At 45.2% G+C, this 21929-nt stretch overlaps 1 protein-coding gene and 1 long non-coding RNA gene across 4 annotated transcripts in view; one reads left to right on the top strand and one right to left on the bottom strand.

Moving 5' to 3' along the window:
• Nucleotides 1-965: 965 nt before the first annotated feature.
• LOC142828023 (uncharacterized) overlaps nt 966-21929 on the bottom strand; it is a 42932-nt gene continuing 21968 nt past the window's right edge. The window contains exon 3 of the long non-coding RNA XR_012902931.1: nt 966-3234. This is a non-coding gene — a long non-coding RNA (uncharacterized LOC142828023). The remainder of the gene's footprint in view (nt 3235-21929) is intronic.
• Nucleotides 14580-21929, top strand: part of ESRRG (estrogen related receptor gamma) — a 537949-nt gene continuing 530599 nt past the window's right edge. Inside the window, exons 1-2 of one of the 3 annotated variants that reach the window (XM_075925198.1) lie at nt 14580-14682; nt 15097-15243. Coding sequence is in view for 1 of the 3 variants with exons in the window: in XM_014580752.3 (XP_014436238.1) it covers nt 15242-15243 (2 nt within the window). In the remaining 2 variants the exon portion in view is untranslated. Of the gene's footprint in view, nt 14768-15096; nt 15244-21929 lie in introns of all 3 variants that reach the window. The other 2 variants (XM_014580750.3, XM_014580752.3) reach the window with 2 other exon arrangements.

The following is a 21929-nucleotide window of genomic DNA, read 5'->3' as shown; positions in this document are numbered from 1 at the left end:
GTGATAGTTAAAGAAGAATTGATCACAGAATTAAAAACTAGTGGTCATTTAGATCAAAGGAGCCATGACTTGATCACATTTATAATATACAAACAGAATAAAGTCCACAGCAATTCTGTAAATACTTAATGCTATAATAGGGCTAATTTAAAAATGATCAAAACAATTATGAGCCAAATAATTTAAGAGGGAGAATTTAATCAGAAAAAATGTGAATGATAATTGGAATTGTTTAAGAACACACTAATAGATGCCACAAAACCCACAGTCTAAAAATCAAGGAAGAAGGCTATGTTGATTAAAAATACTACTACAGTAGATGGGAAGTGAAGGCAGCTACAAAAAAAATACACAGACACACAGACAGATAGATAGATTAGATATCCACTTCCCCTTTCTTCTATTTGTTAAACACCACCCTCTATATAACAAATGAAAGAAAAGGGATGGAAATAGTAATGAATATAAATTAGAAGCTAGGAATTGTAGAAAATGGATAAGGGTAGCAAAAAGACACACAGAGTTTTCTACGTATAAATAGTATAAGTGTAATTTAGGAATCAGTTTTTGAACGTTTGGCTCCAGCCTTTCAAAGGCGCACAATCTCCTAATATTGCTGCTTACGCAAGGCCATCTTTCCTTTCCCCCTAATATGGTCCAGCCTCATAGAAATTGATAGCTGAGCTGACAGTGTTGTATATGCGTGTGAATTTTGTGTTTGTATGAATGAGAGAAAGAACACTAGAGTGACCAGGAAAACAATTGTTTAAAAGAGGTGGTCTGTAACTGCAGAGTGAGCAAAACTGTATTGTAAACCAGAAGAATAATTAAAGGGGAAAAGCAGAGCTAGGGAGTTGCTTACTAGAAATGGTCATTAATGAAGGTATGCAGTTACTCCCTTTTATAGACTTAGCTGTTATCATAATAGAAAGAAATACTTTATGCAATTTCTAACCAAAGTTTTGAAACTGTTCCCTGTCAAGAATTCACAAACAAAACGAAAATCTTATGAAGACCCAGGAGAAAAGTATATTCTCTATCTTAGATATACTTTACTTTATCTTTACATGTTGACCTTGTTTATATTTTCAGAAACTGTATATGGAGTTGTTGAGTTGGTCAATAAACTAATCCATCCATCAATAAAACATACCTTCTTGTTTATTAATACGTGATTAAAAATGTATATGATAAAAAGATATTGACTGTAGCTGAGTTTGGGTGACAAGAACAATTATGGTTTCCAAGCCTAATCACTACATGAGCTGTTTAACCCAGTGAAAGTCAATAGTCTATTTATGAACAAGTATGCTTTTTATTTTACGTACAGTATTTGGATTTTATTAGGATTCTCATTTTTACTTCATTGACTACTGTAACTTGTACAAATCTCTGGAATGAAACAGTCAACTGATAAAGCAGAAATGTAATGAAAGTTTTATGCTGATTGTAACACAACACTGTACATACATGCAAACAGTATTTGCTCTCAGCTGCAATTAGACTAACGTGATATGCTGTAGTTTACATTTTTCAGGATATTACTAATTACACAATTGAAAAGCACGTTTTCAAACCCTCCTAATTTTACTTATAATCCAATTTATTAATATTATTTTAGGCTTCACTTGACTACACTCAGGGTTGATTTTTATCTTATTTAAAACTGTGTCACTCAATGGAGTTACACAATTATAAAACTAATGTAAGTCAGACCCTTTTTTTCTGATAAAGTGAATTTCAACATTTTTACTCTGACTTACTTTTTTTCTCATTGTACTTTCTCTTTGGTGATATTCCATAGAAACCAAACCTTTCTGTAATAATCTGAAAAATCTGATATGTGAAGATGGCTAGAGGAGGAGTTTTTAAAAAAATCACATTTTATTCTTGATTTACAAAGAAAACATAGTGAAAATAGAGTGGTCATAGCAGCCAAAAGTAGTAAAAACCTGAAGGTTGTTCTTAAGCCTTTGTCAAACAAGTATCTCTAAGGCCACGTCTATACTGCAGAGCTATTTCGGGCTACCGGAAGTTTCCCAAAATAGCTATTCCGCGTCTTTTGAGAGCGCCTGTTATTTCAAAATATACCAGGCTTGCTATTCTGATGTCCCTGATGACCTTGTTCCACAAGGATTAAGGGACATTTTAGTACAGTATAGCACTTTATTTGAAATTTGGCACTGTGTAGACAGCACCAAATTTTGAAATAAGCTGTTTCAAAACTACCTCGAAATAAGCTACGCCATTTCTGTAGCGCAAATTGTGTAGCCTATTTTGAGGTAAGGGTGCAGTGTAGACACACTCTAAGACATCATGGTGACTGGCTTCAGAGAAATTAGATCTATCTACTTCCTTGTTGACATGGGGCCCAGATCACAAAAGACACCCTCATTATACTTTGGGGGACCAAACAAGCGATTGAGTATGGAACATGAACTGTCCCTTCAAACCTTCAAGGCTGAAGAGTTTAGCTGTAGGATTGTGTGGGGAGACTTGCACCACTGCTGCCTGGTTGGTTCCTGTTCTCTAGCTAGAAACAAGACGCCTAGATTATCTAGTGCCCAAGAAAGATGCAGAATTTAATTTACTTTTTAAAAAAATAAGAAATACTACCACAAACTACTCCTTATTTGTCAAGGCAAAAGTGGGGTGGGTGCATGGTGGGTGCATAACAAGATACAATTAAAAAATGTATCCTGATCCCTGAACTGGCTACATTTCATTTTATGCTACATTACAAAATAAAAGATATAAGTACATTTTAAAAAAAAGTTATTTTCTACTTTCTTGGGCCATTATTCAACTTCCAGTAGGGATAGGCAAGATGATCCACTAGATAAGACACTACCTGTGGACTGAGAAGACATGAACTCAAGTCCTGGTTCAGCCGCAGGTATACTATGTAACCTTGAAAAGCCACTAAATCTACTCTGTGTCCCAATTCACCATAGATACAATAGATTGCTGCCCCTCTTTTCAGTGGTGGTATTAGGATTGTGAGGCCTTTGGGAAGCCTATACAAACATAGAAATACCTGGCTAGCTAAGAATAACATTAACAGGAGTCTTCTGTTGACTTCCACAGAGATTGGGTTGAATCCAGGCTGCATGCATTAGCTTGTACAGAGAATGCATAATAATGCTGTTGTCTCCACTTGTTTTTCTGTCTTCACTTGGGGGCTTGGATTCTGAAAGCACTTCTTAGGCATGGTGGTTACTATCAGAAGTAATCCTGTGGAAGGAAGCATTTTCAGAATCAGGGTTTTAAACTGTGAGATCAAGTCAAGAATCATTTTTATCGCTACTCTAAAATGCCATGGGCACGAAGCAATAATAATAACTAGCATTCACATAGATATGTCTTCTACCTATTTATAGTGTCTTCTTCATTTGCTTATTGGGTAATTTGCTAAACACCTCAGTAACAAAACCATTTGTTTTGAAAACTCTCATCCTTTATTGTGCTCAAATGTGTTTATTAGAAGCAAATATAATAGAATAATTTGTTCACTGGGGTTAGTAGTCATTTAATGAGGAAGAATGAAACTATGAATGAACAGAAAGAGGAAACCAATCAAGGTACTCACGCTCCTAAATTTTATTCTGATATTGTTATTGGCATTATAAGCACTATTTTGCGATATACTCTAGAGATCTTGTGACAACTGATCAGACATAATTGAAATCAATCAGCCTTTTCATTGACTTACGTTAAAATTCAGGTCTTAAGTTAACAAGGCCTATGTTGGGGGTAAATCATTCCACATCTGCCTATTGCAGAATTCTTACACCATCCACAGAAGTATCTGAATTGACTGTCAGCCAAAAGAAAGGCAGGAAAAAAATATGACAACCTGATATAAGAGAAACTGCACACCAGACTGTGCTATAGTCACTGTCTGGATGTTCATGCTTCTGTTTGAAGCACAGGGAGTGTTTAATCCAACCTATTTTCTCTACAATATTGAATTGCTCCCATTCAGGATGCTCACTTTGATGGTGCTGTACAATAATAATACATCATTGGCTCAGAAACATACATTTTGGTAGGATACTGGAACAGTCTATATTATACCAAAGGATTCTAAAAATCTCAACTCTGAAAGTAGAAATAGTATGAAGAGACTAATTTTCCCTCTCATTTGTACCAGTATAGAAATATTGTAGCTCTGACTGGTACCAATATGAGATGAGAATGGATTCTCATGGAAGCAACAAATATGCACAAAATACTAACATAAAAAATAATTTCCTGAAATAAAAGAACAAATATCCTGTATACTTTAACACTAACATGGCTCTGTTACCTCAAAAGAACATTATCAAACAAAAGTTAAAATTATGTATAATTTTAACTTTGTGATTATATATATAATCAGAAATTAAACTGAGTATAAATGTGCTCAAAGCATAAATTAATTAAAATCCCAAGACAATTATCACTTATTTTAAAATCTTATCATTTGAGACCTTGCTCCTGAGTGCTTATCTTTAAACTTATATTGATGATAACGTTGCTCATGAAACATTTTGTTCCAAACTGTGACCTGATTCACTCACATGTTTAAAAATATTAGTACATTTAAGCAAGTTGGTACATTTGAGTCTAATGAAATATATATATTGTAGATCTTGAGTCTTCTGCTCAATGAAACAGGGTTTTCACTGGTTTTTGGGACTCTTTGGCTCTGCTTTAAATCTAGACTCTAGCATTTGATAAGGTTACTTTTCAACTCATGATATTCAGGAACTCTAAATATAAGGCTCAAATAAGTTCAGAGAAACTGACATCCCAGAAGTATTGATAGAGAAGAAAATATGGAACCATTCTAAAAAATTACTCTTCAAGCAGATATAACAGTGATTAAACCCATTGATATAGAATTGTTTGAGAATGTTTATGGAGGCTTTGGAAGACTATATTCTAATTAATCTTGGCCTCATTAATTGTCAAACCACTTCACCATCTTCAGATTCTACATACATTCCTATTGATCCTTTATCTTCATCTTCACTGCCTAATTCTGTCCAAACAGGGGGAGGGGAAAAGAGCATGCTGTGATGTTGCTGAACATCCCTGTCCTGGCCCATCTGTTCTATGTACTTTAGGGTACCAATTTGTGTGTGTGTTTCAAAGAATGTGCTGTCTGCATTATGTTGGTCTCAGTTCTACAGCTTATATCACACACAACTTTCAACAGCAGTTGTCTTTGTCTGATATATTTCCTTGGAAGGTCTGAGAGAGCTACACCACCAATAATTACAGCTGTGAAGGAAAGACGCTTTGTTGTTCCCATTACTGTACTTTGAAGATGTGTGAACTGAGATGTGAATTCAGTAAAAGGCAGATTTTCAAAGGCACAAATGGCAGTTAAGCACCTAGCTCGCACTAAAAGTAAGGTTAGGCTTCTAACCGCCATTTGTGCCTTTGAAAATATTCCCTAAATGAACTGTCCAAAGCCACAGAGCTAGTCACTGGTTGAATTTGGAACTGTTTAATCATCCTTAATTTAGTCTAACTCCCAGAGAACTTTGCATTTCAAATTCTTCAAAAAGATGCTGCTTGAATCAAAGATGGTATCCAGCAGGGAAATAATTCCAGAAAGGTACATATGAGAGAGATGAACTAATAACTGCTACTAAAGAGTGAGCTCCCCATATTCAAGATAAGGCTAATAATAAACTTGTTTGTTATATTCTTCTTTTTCTCTCTCTTCTACAGGTGAGAGTTGGAAGGCTCCAAAGCCAATAGCAGGTTTCATTCATGCAGCAATAAAACCAAGGGATTTTACACATGTGGTCATTAAGGGTGTATCTACACAGCAGGGCTTAACTCAAAAAAGCTACACAACTTCAGTTACATCATTTGTGTACCTTATTTTGAAATAGCTCATTTCAAAATTGGAAGCATCTACACAGCACTTATTTCGAAGCAGAGCACTCTTTCTCCAACTTTCCTTCTTCCTCATACAATGAGGGTTAAAGGAGTTGGAGTAAGAAGTCCTCCAGTTTCAGTAGTTCAACATTATTTCAAAATAACTGTCAGCTGTGTAGACACGGACTAAGTTATTTCGCAATAATGCTAGTTATTTAAAAATAATGCTGCTGTGTAGACGTACCCATAGATCCCAGTGTAACAGATATATATACCCTGCACTCAAGTGATTCATTGTAGGATGTGCTATGGCTTTGGACCCCTCCAACGTACACCTGGCTAAAGAATAGATTATTTCTGTTGTTTATACAGCGTCTCGCATCTTTCCCCCAGAGAAGCCATTCAAATTCTCCTCTGTCAACACTATGTATGTATGACGTATATCTGTTCTGTAGAGACACTTGTCAGTCACTGAAATATAGCTCCTTCTGTGGTGGGATGAGACAGGATAATCATCCCAAGCAATGCTAACACTTCATTTACATGAATACAAGCTCTTTGACTTGGTCAGGCACACCTAGAAATCAGCAATGGTGGTAGGTAGAGTAATGCAGGAATACAAGTGCAGAATTTCTATTCTGTGTGGGTTTTGTCATGTGGACTTTTGTTCTAGACCTTAAGATGAATTATTTTAAAGTCCATACTGGTTTATTTAGCAGAGACTGGAATATCTTTTGTGGATGTGATCCATTATTTGTGATCAATAAATTTTCTTTTACTGTCTGGGAACCAAATATAAGAATAGCAACTAAGGCTAGAGGCCCAACATGATCATTCATATTGATGAGAACTGATCTTGCTTTAACTGAAGTCAGTGGCAAAACATTCATTGACTTCAGTGGGAGCAGTAATGGACTCATGGCTCAAAATAGTATTCATAGAGATGGAAGTGTAGTGTTGGGGTATGATCCTCCAGTGGTGTCAGGCAAGGTATAACATCAGTGAAACCACAAGTTCCTCCAATCTAAAACTCACCTACATGAGATTAGAATCTGGCCTTCATTCAATTCTCATAAATTCAGTGGGCTATATTTTTATTTTTATTTTTACAAACCATTCTTTGGATATCAGACCACATTCATACTGGGGCCTGTAAGGAATGAGAAGCCCATCTCATGCCCCGAAGAGATGTAGTTAAATCAAGCTATGCCCCAGTGTAGACCCAGCTACCACCTCTGCGGGAAGTGAACCTGCTACCCCCAAAGGGACTACACCTCTTGTTGGCATAGATAGTACCTGCACAGAACTGCTATGGCAGCTCCGCAGCAGCTGTAGCATTTCAAGTGTAGACAAGAAGAACCCCGGCTGTCACTTCAATAGAGGATTGTCTACATTAGGAAATTATTTTGAAATAACTTATTTTGAAAAAATACCTCCCGAAATAACTATTTTGAAATGAGCGTTATTCCTTGTGGAAAGCAGGAGTTATTTCCAAATAACCAGCCCGTTACTTTGAAATAATGGGCTTGGTAGTGTGGACGCTCTGCTTGTTATTTCAAAACAACTCCCTAGTGTAGACTTGGTACCTGTGTTCCAGTGTTATGGCAGCAGTGATGCAGCTGTGCCTCTGTGGCATTGCTAGTGTAGACATACTGTAAGACAGGGAACAAAATACAGGACTATGTAGCACTTGAAAGACTAACAAGATGGTTTATTGGATGATGAGCTTTCGTGGGCCAGACCCACTTCCTCAGATCAAATAGTGGAAGAAAATAGTCACAACCATATATACCAAAGGATACAATTTTAAAAAAAAGTGAACACATATGAAAAGGACAAATCACCTTTTCCTTTTCATATGTGTTCACTTTTTTTTTAATTGTATCCTTTGGTATATATGGTTGTGACTATTTTCTTCCACTATTTGATCTGAGGAAGTGGGCCTGGCCCACGAAAGCTCATCATCCAATAAACCATCTTGTTAGTCTTTCAAGTGCTACATAGTCCTGTATTTTGTTTCAGCTACACCAGACTAACATGGCTACATTTCTATCACTATTCTGTAAGACAGGGAGGCTTTCTGCTGTCTGTCGTGTACCAGATCACTAGGCAAAGAAATCCTGCTTCCAGAGCTATTAGTCTAGCATCTTTCATGAGCACTAAACTAAAGACCAAACTTGAAGGAATTTGCACATGGACAGCAAAAGGTTCATGCATGGCACAAAGGCGCCTACGACCAAATGTCATGTCTCTTTTCCAATGCATTTCAAAGAAAAAAGCTCACTTTTTAATAGGGGCAAAACAATGTATTTTTTCCTTAGCCTCATTCTAGAAATGGCTGGATCATTTTGGCTGAAATTTTCCAAAATATTCAGCCAGAGGCAGCACCCAAGAGGGAACATTTCAGCCCAATCAGTTACCTTTTGGCAAAGTTATCGTTCACTGAAGTCAGGGTGTGACTGGGGAATGGAAGGGTCAGGGAATCTTACTAAGAAGTAGTGTTGTCATCACTGCCTGTAAGGTCAAGCTAGAACCTCTCCTCTGAGGAACTCAGATCAGTTCTTCAAGCATTGCTTAGTAAAGCCTCACACGGAAGTGCCACAGTGGGTAGCTGCTGTCACAAACAGGGATACACAAGAAGGGGAACTAATGAAAGAGCTGGAGATGGAATTAGTTCTCTTGGGTTCTAAGTCCCCCACGATGTACCCATTGGATCAGGCTCTCTCCCAGCAAACTGCAACCGATTTCTTTACTCTTGGCTCCCTCTGGCCTGTCAATTTCTTGTGCTGCTTTGCCCCACAAGGGTGTAAGAATCCTCTTCAAATTTCCTATCAGCTCTTTAGAATCTTGTGATTTAAACTGTTGTTGGGGAGACAAAGGGGATCTGAATAATAAACTCATCCAGGTCAGAACAAGGCATCCACCTACATTCAGTTTTGTGGCTCCCATGTGATCTCTCTTCAGTATGGAAAATAGAATTTGCCGCCTGAGCCGAAGTGGCCTACTGCTTAGACATATCGAATGCAAGGGGTGCTGTGAGATGTACAGCTCTGGGTCTCTGTGGAGACCAAATGTGTTGCTTGTGCAACTCATTAAATCAGGGCTATTGACTTCATCCTTGCTTGAAAACCCCCCGGTGAGGTGCATTCCATGTGAGCACCTACATTGCAGGGGCCAGGCCCTGGACTAGACGGGCTGCGTGAAAGTTCATGCCATCGTCTGACTTCCTTAGAAAAGTGAGAAAAACAGTTAAGTGCTAGCAGTTCACTGATGAGATAGCAAGGTCCAGCTGAGAGTGCCTTATAAAATCATTCCCAGCCACAACAAACTCTTTAGCTTAAAACTGTGGCCCTCTTCAGCAGCCAAGAGTTTTTCTGTCCCAACCGCGGACTCCTTGTTTCTTATCAAAACAGCACAGCAGCACCCCTGTTAGCAACCAGGAGGGAATCAAATGCAAAACCAGCTGGAGCTAGCCAGCTCTTCTCTCTCCCTTGCCAGTAGGTATGTGCTGCTCTTCTGTGGCGGATGAATTTAGGGTCTCAGTCAATGTGTTCCCCTTAAAGCAGGGGTGGGGAACCTTTTTTGTGTCAGAGGCTGCTGACCCACAGAAGAATCAGTCAGGGGCAGAAGAGTGTCAGGGGGAGGAGGCTGGATTGTCTCTGTGTGCTCCCCAATGCTCGGGAAGGCCCTAAGCCTCCAGGGGTAGATCCTGGCAATGAAGGAACCGCATCCTGCTCCCAGGCCTTAGATTCCCCACCCTGCTTTAAATTTTCAAGAGGGAGACACTGGAGATTTACCACCCAAAAGCCTTATCTTCCCAAATACCTCCCATCTCCTCTGTGGGGGGTTGCTAACTTTGTTTCCTATAGACCTTTATTGAATTAAGCTTCTACTTCCATGATGTATTTACAGATGTTAAGAAGCCCTTGGAATGGGTCTGTGTGCTGCTCGCTCTCTTCTTTGGAGCTCTGTCAGTGCTGAGGCTGGCCAGCTCTCCTACAAAACACATGCTAACAAGCTCCCTTTTAAAGAAAAATAAACGCGGGGAGGGAGGACCAGTCAGTGTTTGTGATCGTAGCGAATTTAAATCCTGGCTTCCCGAGTTTGATGTGTTCAGAGGCGATTCTGATGAGTGTTTCTGTCTGATCCGTCTAGTCTATTAAATATAAACTTGTGTTGCTCTGGGGGGGGGGGGGGGTGAATGCTTTTAAAATGAGACTTTTAATAGATTACCTGCAGGGGAAGTTACTATTTAACTCCTGAGTTATACACTCTGCTCTCTCTGGCTGCAGGTACTCCATAGGTAAGATGGAATGAACCCCCAACAGAAACATTAGAGAGAGGAAAGTAAATGAGCGGAAAGGGATTCAGATTTCAGGCCCCTGGCCCCTGTTTTTTGCCTTGGGTGGGTAACTGATTCCTTTCCTCCTCTCAGTCGCCCCCTTCAAAGGGTTTATTCGTCCTGATCCTCTGTAAAATGCGGGTGGCTCGATTCCTACACGAGTATTGATCATCTGTGCCCCAATGCGTCCCTCCGCCCTTATTTTCTTTCCTGATGCTGCTTCTACCTTTTGCACATTGCTGAATTTCTCAAGTTCTTCCACACCCAACCTCGCCCCCCTTCCCCTCTCCCTCCGGCTAAAATTGCCCATAAATAGCTATGGCTACTCCAAGGGGTCCGGTTCCAGGAAGGCTGGGCGAAGCAGGAAGCGTCTAAAGCTGCAGCCGCCTCTGCCCCAGCTGCACAGCGGCCCCCAGCACAGACTCCTCCGGCTTTCGGTGCGCTGCCTTCCTATGCAAAGGGGGAGCTTTTTAACATGGGTCAAGTCCCAGTTAAATTCAGTGCTGGAATTAGGACTTAGAACTGGGAGACTGAGCAACTTTTGCACCGCAGGCAAAGCTCCTGCACACCCCGGGACAGCAACATGGGCCTCAACAATTCAGATTCTTGGAGCAATCTTTCATGATGTGACTGTAATTTTTAAAACCCTTCGAAATTAAGGTTCTCTCTGATTTCTGGTCTAAGTGACTGCACACAAGCACGCCTACAAAACTCTGCTTCACGAAAATGGCTATTGAGTGTGGGTGACATAACCGTATATTCCCCACATGTGCACATACAAAGCCTTTCCCATTTTGGTAATTAGCCCCACAAATCTGGTAATGTAGTCAGGATGTTTATATTTATATAACATGCACATTTTTGAAGGAGTTTGCGTCTTCATCAGGTCAATGTGTTAATTAAAAGTTGGTCCAGATTGGTCACTTTGCAGTCCCAGATGTGCTTTAACAGCATGCAATTAACACACAAGGAAAATCTTTTTGAAGATACCAGAATGGAAAAACTCAGTAGAAAGCCTTTCGCTTCTTCACATGAAATAGCAACGGCACCCCCCCTTCCAGAAAAAAGTCATTAGAGATATAATTAAATATAGAGTAAGCACCCTGTACCTCTAACAATATTAAATAGTAATTTGATTTTTTCCTCTAGCACTACAGGTACTACGAGCTCTGTTTTCCCTTCATTTCCCACACCATGTATATTAAACAGAGAGAGAACATTGGTTTTGTGGATGATGACCTGAGACTTGGCTGAAATATTTTGCTCCAGAGTGTAAAATTGCAAAGTGGGTCTGGTCTCTCTCTAAAAGGGCTAGCTTGGTTTTTCTAATTACCTCACGATTTAAACTTTTCTGCACTCCATCTCTTTCAAGGAAGAAAGAACTAGCGCCGGGTATTGACAAGCCAGGTTCCCGGAAACTGAAATGGGAGACTTGCCTAAGTAAAGACTGCAGGATCGGGCCCTGTATTTCTAGGCTCACCTGGTCTTCCAGTCCATGCGCACCAGCCTGCCTGCCTGCCTGCCTATTCGTTCATGCTACTGAGCCTAGCTGTATCCATTTACAGGCCTCAGCGCAGCAGTTTGCCTCCCTAGAAAGGCCCCCGTCCATGTCTATAATGTCTCGTTTTCCTTGGTCTCCGGCCCTCGCTTCGCTAGCATGTCCCCCGCACGTATGCATCAGCCTGCACCTCACACCGCAGGGAGAGATTTCTCCCAGTGTCCGGCCCGCAGAGTAACTTCTTCACATGGGTCCTTTATTCCACGTTCCCCATGCTCCGTCCCTAGGAATAATTCTCGCCTACGCAATGAAAACCGCCTTAGTTTCTCCCGTGCCATCCGAGCGCTGCAGCGCTCCAGAGCGCTGGGCCACCCGCGGACCCACGCTGGGGCACTGGCTGGCCGCGGGTAGGAACGCGCGACTAGGGGGGAGGGAATGCTTCGATCTGTGCCCAGCTAGCTCCAACAGACAGACTGACAGAGGCGCAGCTGGGGGCTGCCTGGCCGTTGCCAGCTGACTAGACTCGCAGCAGCTCACGCACTGAAGCTGCGGAAGGGGCTATGATTTAAACCCAGAGCCAGGCTCGTTGCTATCGAGTCTATTTTTTCCTCTTTTGTAGGGTACAGAAGGTGAATAATGAAATTCTTTTGCTAATAGTTTATGAGCCATGAGATTGGAAATGTATCTGGATAGACCAGAGCGCCAGACTAAAAATCACCAGAGAGCGTCTCGGAGCCTGGTGATTTCCTTTAATTTCCCCAGCACAGAGCAAAGGCAAACGGGGTTGCTAATATCTGGGGCTGTGTGTGTCTCTCTCGCTCTTTCTAACCCCATACCGGCTAACAGCTGCCTTACTTAGGGAAGAGCAATGACCATACACCATGCGTGCCACGTGTATGTCTAGGCACTAGGGATAATAATACACCCTTTATAAAAAAGGTCATATGTATTTTTCATAGCGTGCGCGTATGCTGTGTATATACACGATGCACTCACTAGTGTGTGCGAGTGCGTACGTGTGAGTATACAGCGTGTTTGTAGCATGTATTGCAAGGTTAGAGGCTGCAGGAAAAGCGGGCAATAGGCTCCAGGCAACACCTCCTTCCCCCCAGCCCGCTTCTTTTGCAGCACATCACTTCTGTGCCCGCTTCCTAGCAGGCCAGCTAAACAGGGGGGATACTGCTAGCACCTCTTTCCCGCTGAGTACGCCCCTTCGCAGGAGCAGACATGGCACAGCAAGTCCGAGCCCCCCGCTGGCTGAGGGCATCACATACAGCCCCGCTGCAAAGACAGACTGCGCTCGGGGCAAGGGAGGAGGCGCGAACAGGCACCGACTGCCCCCAGAGCCGAGGGAGGGGGTATTTGTTCAGACAGATCAGCAGGTCCTACCCGGAGCCCACCACAGGGAACAAAGAGCTTCCTGGCTTCAGGGCTTGGGGTCTCCTCGCTGTTGAGCGGAATCAGCCTAACGCTGCCTGCAGCGCAACCCCAGTGCCCAGACACACCCAGGGCGCTGTTACCAGGAAGGGAGCCCCCGAAGTGCCAATGCTGCCTAGCCCATTAACCAAATAGTCGAGCAGGGGTCACTCGAGCCCCCCTTTCAGGGACCCGTTGCCAGCCTGGCCCGAGGGGCACCCCTGAAGTGTAAGTGTGTGTGTGCGTGAGAGAGAGAGGGAGTGCAAGTAGCTCTGGCTGTGGGCTGTTTGTCCGATTGTATACACTTGTTGCAACAGGCAGAGGTCGCCGGGGTCCACTAGTACAACCTCCCCGTAAGCGCCCTCCTCTCCGACCTTCACAAAGCTGGGCAGAAGGCGAGAAAGGAGACAAGTGAGGCAGCGGGCGTCTCTGATTTGTGTGTGGCGGGGAAAGAGGGGTCGTCTTGAGTCTTTTGTAAATTAGGGCTTGGGCTTTGTAAAGCCCGCATGTATCGCAGAGATCACTGGGGTGAAGATTAGTATTCCGGATCCCCGCCCATTGCCCCCCGCTGTCCCCAGTGCCTTGCCAGGGCTACCCTTGCCAGGGCTACCCAGCTGGCTGCAGGAGCAATGCCAATAGGCGGACACCCAGCCCGGGCTCTGACCGCAGCTCTGGGGAGGTGCTATAGGCAGAACCCCGGTTCAGAGAGGGTGGTGGGGAAAGTCTGCCGAAATTAGCACGCGTCTGATCCCCCACGGAAGGTGAATAAACCTCAGACAGGCCAGGTCCGCTCCCGAGAGAGGCCGGGGCTGCGGGTGTGTCCTGGGGGAAATCTCCTCTGGTTTCCAGCCCCGGCTACAAACTGGAAAGCCAGGGGAATGGGACACAGTTAAGGAACAGGTGTGTTCTAGCCACACCACCAAACTGTGCCTCCCTGGTGTTCAAAGGCCAGGATGTGTAGGGCTTTCGTAGTAGCGGGTAGTAGGGACCCCAGGACAATCTTGGCAACAAAGCGAGAGCGGGACAGAGAAGCTACTCCAATGTGTAGTGTAACCCCGTGCAGCCTAAATAAGGGGTTTCTCTTTGCAAAGCAAACCTGCCCTGGACCTCACCTCGTATCCCTAGCTCAGACAGGAGGAGTCAACCCGAGGACTTGACCCCAGATGGGGGAGAGCAATCCAGACCGGCAAACACGCATGCAGCAGTCTACAGAACAAGATGCCCTCTTAGATAGCTATGTCCCAGCTCCCTGCCTGCCAGGGTCAACGTTGGTGCCAGTGATTTCACAAGCTCCAGCATTCTAGGATTCCTGGCAGCATTACAGCTCCAAAGCGAGGTGTCCTCTGTGTTTTAGTTTGTGTGGGATGTAGGTACGGGTGGCCGGTTAAAAAGCCCCACTCCCTTCTTTCTATTCCCGCGTGAATGCAACCCCCTCTCATCCAGTCAGGCTGCGTTCCCCAGTGGTCCCCTTTTTAGTTTTCAGCTAAGCCAGGGTAAACTCGCGAATCCTTGCCTGATCATCACCATCCCTTCTCTTCCAGCCGGGCAGGTATGTTCCTTCCTGCTCCCTCCCTCCTCAAACCCAGCAAACGCCCTACAGAGCCCGCTCGGAGGGAAAGTCAGTGCTAATCCAGGTCAGTTTCTCCCAGCGGTTAGGAGGGCGGGGCAGGGGGGGGGGAAGAGAAGTAATATAAATATTCTAGAACAAAACAAAACAAACAAACAAACAACCCCCTCTCACACATCCCAATAAAGTCCAAGTCCTTCCCCCACATCCACAACTTTAGCCCTGTCTGCTGCCTGGGGGGTTTTAATCTCACAAAGAGAAAGGGGGGCTCCCTGCGCAAAATTACGCCTTCTCTTCTCATTTGTTAGCTGATTCCATCAAAAAGTTCGGTATTTATAGGCTACACACACGAACCTGGAGTAATACAAACCCTCCCGCGTTGTTCCCCTTGCAAAGTGACCGGTCCTGAAGCATCTGATCGGTTTGGTGTGGGAGCGAGCGAGCGAGCGACACACACACACAGAGCTACAATCAAACGCGGGGAAGAAGATCTCAAGCTGAGAGATTTATTAATTGCTAAGCGCTGCCCTGCCGCACAGCCATGTGAGTACCGAACAATGATCACCTTTTGCACAGATGGCCAGTGATCAGACGCAGGCACCGTCTTCCCCCCTCCCTCCCCTTTCTATTTTTTTAACATTTTCTCCCGTCCTTTCCTTCTCCCCGCGGTGTTGCTAAAGTTTGAGTTTGCATGCTTTGCGGTTTCCGGAGAGGAGGCAGGGAATGTGGGGTGGGGGGGCCTCCGAAATGTGCCGGAAAAAAGCAAGGAAGGAGTGGCCGATCGCCTTGCCCCTTGAGTCCGAGCCGACTGGGAATTAGTAATAGAAGCTTAACCCCCCCCCCCTTCTTTTCCTGTCGCTTTTGGAGCCCTAGACAATCACCGGGGCATGGACACTGGGCATCAGTCTGTGTACAGCCAAAGCCGGGGACTGGTGGGTGGGAGGAATATGAGGGAAGAGGGCTAGGTGATCCGGACTATCACCCGGCTCCAAAGGCGCGGAGCTGACAGGTGGGAAAGGCTGCGCGCAGGAGTCTCTGCTCTCTGGCGCGTTGTGAATTCAGGGGTGGGGGGCGGCACAATGCGCTCTGCTCTCCCGCTCTCTGTGATTCCCGTGCGGAAGGTGCTCGCCCAAAACAGCAAGTTTCCCGTGGAGGGATGTTAGCTGGGCGGGGGCAGGGCGTAGGGGGCTTACAGCGCCTACCCCGATCTAGCCGGGGTCGTGCCCTTCCTGTCCGGGAGGCTTTTCTGGCGGTCCCAAAGCACAGGGGGGCGCGGTAGGTCCGGTGAAATCAAGCCCCACGCAGCCGGCCAGGCACGGCGTGTAGGTTCTCAGCTAGCGCGCAGAGGAGCAAAACGCAGCCTGCCACAGGGAACGTGACGCTTCCCAAGGTGGGTATGTTGCTTTGGACGGAGCCGCGAGACCCCACGGCTGCCGGGAGACCCTCCGTTGAGGAGCGCGGGGTGAGGGAGAGGGAATTTGCTCCCTACGTGGCCAGGCGCTTTTCCGAACCAAATCTCGAGTTCCCCCCGCGTTCTCAGGGCAGGGCAGTGCTAAATGAGCAGGCAGGGCCAGCCAGGGCAGAGACTGGCTGCCCGGGATGGACACCCGACTAGTCTACCCTAAGAAGAGAGCAAGGAGTCGCCCTGCAAAGCCAAAGAGCGCGGGGAGTGTCTGGATTTGTTCCTCCAGCTCACCCCGGCTCATAGCTCAGTGCGACCCCGCGTGTGATTTGTGGCTGAGCCCTTCCCATCCTCCCGATTCCTCGAGGGGGGTCGCGCAGGGCTCGCAATGCTCCGGCGTGCAGCCCAGTGCCGGGACTCGAGCGCACGCACGCTAGCCGGCCGGGGACACTGGCGCTGCCTGGGTTCTAACTTTGCTGCATCCGGTGGCAGAGAGGATTTGGCTGCCGTGTGGCAAGTGTAGGTGGCGGCAAAGCCTCCTTCTCAATAAGTAGCCGCGGAAAAGCGGCCCCGGAGAGCCAGCTGCCTTATCGCTTCAAGGGGCTGGAGTGGTCGCATCCCTACGACGCACACGGCCCCTACAAAGCCCCGGCTCCTCTTGGCTGGGGCAGCTGTCAAAAGCGGGAGGGGATCCTGACTGGCTGACCCCTAGCTCGGTCACATTGAATGGGCCAGCACAGGGCACAAGAGCGCTAGATGCAAGGCTGTTCCCTTGCCTTTTTAGCCACGCACACAATGCAGGGCACCTGCAGGGCCGAAAGTGGGCCAGGGCCACACGGTAGGGATCAGATCACACACAGCAGCCGAAGAAAGACATTCAGTTAAAATTCCATTATTAGTGCCTATCAAAGGGCGAGCGTGATTTCTCCTTACACAAAGGTGCACACGAGAACAAGCTGGAAGCGTCGTGTGGCTCATCAAATCTCCCACGCCCACTAGAAAGAAAGCACAGCCTGCTCTCGCTTTGCGCCTTTTAAACTCCCTTTTAATTAGAACTGCTAAAGTAGGACACCCTGGAAGATGTTTTCAGTATCCACCTCCATCCCTGCTACAAGCAGAATTAGTGCCTGCTAAACGCACTGTTTGAAACGCAGCCCTGCCGCAAAACTCTTCCCCACGCGCTGTGTTGCCACCTCCTCACCGCCACAAATTATTTAGGGAAAGGTCACTCTATTTAAAACGACCCCGAAAGCAGCAAGGAGAAGGCTGGATTCAAAAAGCCTTTGGCGTGTGGCACACACGGCAGAAAGACTGAGGTTGGGGATAAGAGCGTCCCTTGGAACTCACTTCATCGTTGGAAGAGCCGAACTCGGCTGGGCCCCACACGCCTCTACTTTAATTGATCTGATTATATCCTAAACACACAGAGCCGTGTGATTCTGGTTTTGCGCCTAGATAGAACTGAAGCGGTACTGAGCCGAGGGATCGGCGCGGGTTAACTACAGGCGATGGGTGAAATGAAGTTTTGTGTCTCGCTTTCCAAAGGAGCGCGAGGTTACATTTGCGCAATTTAGCTGCGTCCCCCCTCGCGCTGATTTTTTTGGATAATGATGATGGCGAAGGCTGATCAAATTTCTGCGGATGAAAGGGTCTGGCGAAGCAGTTGTTTTTTGCTTCGTTGTTATAATCGCTTGGGAAGGGGGGGGGGGGGAGGAAGCTGAAACCCTTTTGATAATGAAACACCGGGAACGTGTTAAACTTCGAACCCACTGCTGCACCCACCTTAACACGCAGTTTACATTTTCCAAATAATTTATTTCCAGTGTTAAACAAATACTAGTTTATATTCGCCTTCAAGGAGAGCTGTCCTTGTAAGATCGCTACAAATATTTTTTAAAAACCTTCCCCTTTGAAGCCTGGATCCCCCTTTAATTATTATCTTCGTACAGATGCGTCCCAATTAACCCTCTAATATGAAAACGCCTGTCCGCAAAGAACGACATGAAATCCCTTTCCTTCACTCCAAGGTACTGACAAGGAGGCGTTTATTTTATACAGTTCCTCAGTCATGTCAGTGAACAATTATTCCCCACATTCACTCCGTTCAAAACGGTTTACCCTTTCCCCTACATTTTCTCTAAACACAAGAAAACATGTTGGAAGTTGTGAAAATGCCGAGAAAATAGTTTAGACCGTGCTCGCAATTACTGCGCTGCCCTGGCAGGATCCGAATTCGTGGAGCAGAATTTGAAGTCAAACATTTGCTGGCAGCCACATGAAGCAAGCAAAGAGAACCCCCCCCACACAAACGCACAGCAAACGTATATCTTCTGCCTAGCAACAGGTAACAAACCTGCAAGAGTCACAGGACGAAATGCAGGTCTGGTGGCCGGCTACAAACTAACCGGGTGTTTAAAACAACAGGCGCGCGTTCATCAATAGGGTACCGACCAAAAATATAGCTCAGGCCCAAGGAAATGTAAGGAGTTCTAAGCAACTAGGGAGATAAAGCTATCTGCCAGGAAGCCCAACAGATCAGCGAACAGCTGCATCCTCTTGTCTGGAACCCCTCTCCAAACCCCAGTACACAGCGCCCCGCTCGCTTAGCAGTCGGTGGGCAAAGAGGGGCCGCTACCTCTGACACGTGTGGATAGTCAGCGAAGCACAACGCAGCCTTCACGCGTCCCCACCACGCTAAGGACTTGGCTGGACCCCTTCTCGCGCCTGGTGTATTAGTACAGCGCTCGCAGAAAAGCCCAGCCGCGTCTGCACACAAGCCCTGCTCCAGAGGCCGGATCTGCCGTGCTGTTCGCTGGGCAGCCCTACAGCAAAGGGCACATGAGTGCAGTCCTTAGCCGGCTACCGAAACGCTGGCAGAGGCTAGGACTCGGGCTGACTCTAAGGGCCCCAGAGTACGATACTCGGCTCTCCATCCCTGTAGAAATACACGCCCAGGCTTTGTGCTGTCTCCTGGCTGGGCCGCGAGAGCTGCCCGGTGTAAGGACAGCGCCTTGCCGCTAAAGCCCGACACACAGACCGGTGCAGTAACGCCCAGGCAGAGTGATCAGTACTGACTGGACATTGGCGAATCAAGCGTGCGGGTGGGAGGTGACTCTCCCTGCAGTCAAGGAGCGTTTGACCGGAGTAGAGGGCCGAGCTGTCCCAAAGGCCCTCCTTCGTCCGCCCTTGGCCCGTGCACGCTCTCCTCCCTCGCTACCCCTGGTTGCGTTCGCACCCTTTTTGGGGTGGCGGGGAGGCTCGGGGATGAAGAGTTCCCTTGCCCGACGCACTGAACTGCTGCCAAACCTCTCTCCTGGCTATGCAAAGTTGTGTAACTCTTGCAAAAGACCGGTGCGCCGCGTTGGCAACGGGACGGTCAATTTCAGTCCAGCAGGGGAAACTGAGGTTCAGTCTGAGCGAGACCCTAGAAAGCCACTTGGTGCCCCGTTATAGATTTTATGTATTTTCCCTCTGATTGGAATAAGTTAATATTGCAGTAGAGAGAGAGAGCGCAATCTACAATAATATCTCTCACCGAGTGTATATTTCAGTGCTGAGTCGAAAAGGTAATAATATAGATGCAAAACTTTCTGAACAGCATTCCTGTGCAGACATACATTTTCAGAATTTGGCTGCTTGAATTGTACAGTCAGAACCTATTTGATCCAATCCGTTTTTTTCTGGGTGTCCTCTTTGGTTATAAATAACAGCCCTATATTAAACTGCCATGGAGTTAAAACACTTTTCGGAGATACTGAACATTCTTACTGAGCAGCAGAGCAGCTAAAAACAAAGCCCTAGCGTTGCTAATGAGGGATGATGCGGTCTTAAATAACACTGACAATATGAATGAGGCTTTGGAGTATGGAAACCTTTCCAAACAGTCATAATGCAGCCATATTTTTATCTTAAAGAATCATAACTAATTGTAACTACTTTGCAACTATATTGTACTTTTCATCCATGGGTCTCAAAGCAATTTACAAGCATTCATCAGCCATCACCATACCCATGTGAAATAGGTAAGTACTACTACATTTATTTGCATTTATGAGCATTATTTGGGGAAACTGAGGTACAGAGTGGTTATGTGGGACATTGGGCAGGGCATATTGAGTCACTGGCAAATGTATAGAAGTATAGAAGTGGAGTACTGGACCCAGTTCTGGCTCTAACAGATTGTGGTTCCTTCCTTGTAATAAATAATAAAAGACAAGGACATTGTATTTTGGGATTCCGTTGAAACACTAGTTGAGTTTGATTCTTGTATTTTATATCACCAGACCCCCTAAATGGACTTATATAAATGCATTACATAGTTACTTATTTTCTGTGTGTTTCCCTGACACATGCACAAACACAAATATCACAATACAATATTTTCACAATATTGATATACAAATAAAACAAAAATAACTTTGTCACAGTGAGGTAAATTCCATAAATCTTGCATGGATTTAATTGCACTAATCTTCCCGAGATAAGGAAAAAATGAAATACATAGTATGTGACATTCACAGTAGACTGTCCTTTTTATATACATGAATTAATACAAGTTACACTAATGTCTACTGTATATGATAAACTTTGGAGCTAATATTTTCACAGTGACCTTTGGTTCCACTGGTGCTCACTTTGAATCCCCTTTCCTTGTTTTTTTCAATGTTGAACACTCAAATCAAGTCAATGCAAATTAGCCTGCAGGAGTCTCAGGGTGGAAACTTAAAAACAGAGGCTGTTCTTGAAAATGTTGGATGTGTAATTTAGGATACTTGACTCCTAATTTACTTTAAAGTTACAGGATCCAGGTCCTTGAAGAGATTCAGAGAAAGTTGCAGGTATCTGATTCGTAACTTGATTATATTTCAGTGCTTCTAGCTCAGTATGGTTCTGTGTTTGTCATTGTTATTTAGATTCTTGTTTAAAAGTCCAACCACAGATCAGATACTTAGCATGCTGTTAGTATTAGTATTTCAAACATATTAATGTGCCATGATGTCTGGGTAAAATACATTATCATGGGAAGTCTCCCTTATATAAATGCAGTAATCAAACACAGCCAAACAGCTGAAAATGTAAGTTTCAAAAGATGAACTATCTCCACAGGAGTTGGTGAAGGTACCTCTCTCAGGGTATGTCTACACTACCCCGCTAGTTCGAACTAGCGGGGTAATGTATGCATACCGCACTTGCTAATGAAGCCCGGGATTTGAATTTCCCGGGCTTCATTAGCATAAGCGGGGAGCCGCCATTTTTAAATCCCCGCTGCTTCGAACCCCGTGTAGCGCGGCTACACGGGGCTCGAACTAGGTAGTTCGGACTAGGGTGCCTATTCCGAACTACCGGTACACCTCGTTTCACGAGGAGTACCGGTAGTTCGGAATAGGACCCTAGTCCGAACTACCTAGTTCGAGCCCCGTGTAGCCGCGCTACACGGGGTTCGAAGCAGCGGGGATTTAAAAATGGCGGCTCCCCGCTTATGCTAATGAAGCCCGGGAAATTCAAATCCCGGGCTTCATTAGCAAGTGCGGTATGCATACATTACCCCGCTAGTTCGAACTAGCGGGGTAGTGTAGACATACCCTCATTCTGCTGAAAACAGTCTGAAGTCTGAAATGGAACCAGACTTCCAAGAAAAAGCAACAAGCAGCTAGTTGAAACAAAGGGATTACTCAGAATTAACTAGTAAGTTCCTGATCTCACAGGATGCTATATTTCACAGGGAGGGAACCTTTTTTGAGTCAGGTGCTGCTGACCCACAGAAAAATCATTTGGGGGCTGCACACAAATTAGAAATAAAAAACAAACAAACAAACAAACAAAAACC

The sequence above is a fragment of the Pelodiscus sinensis genome, chromosome 3 (genome assembly GCF_049634645.1).
Source record: "Pelodiscus sinensis isolate JC-2024 chromosome 3, ASM4963464v1, whole genome shotgun sequence".
NCBI lineage: Eukaryota > Metazoa > Chordata > Testudines > Trionychidae > Pelodiscus > Pelodiscus sinensis.
This window is presented reverse-complemented; position numbering and strand designations above follow the sequence as displayed.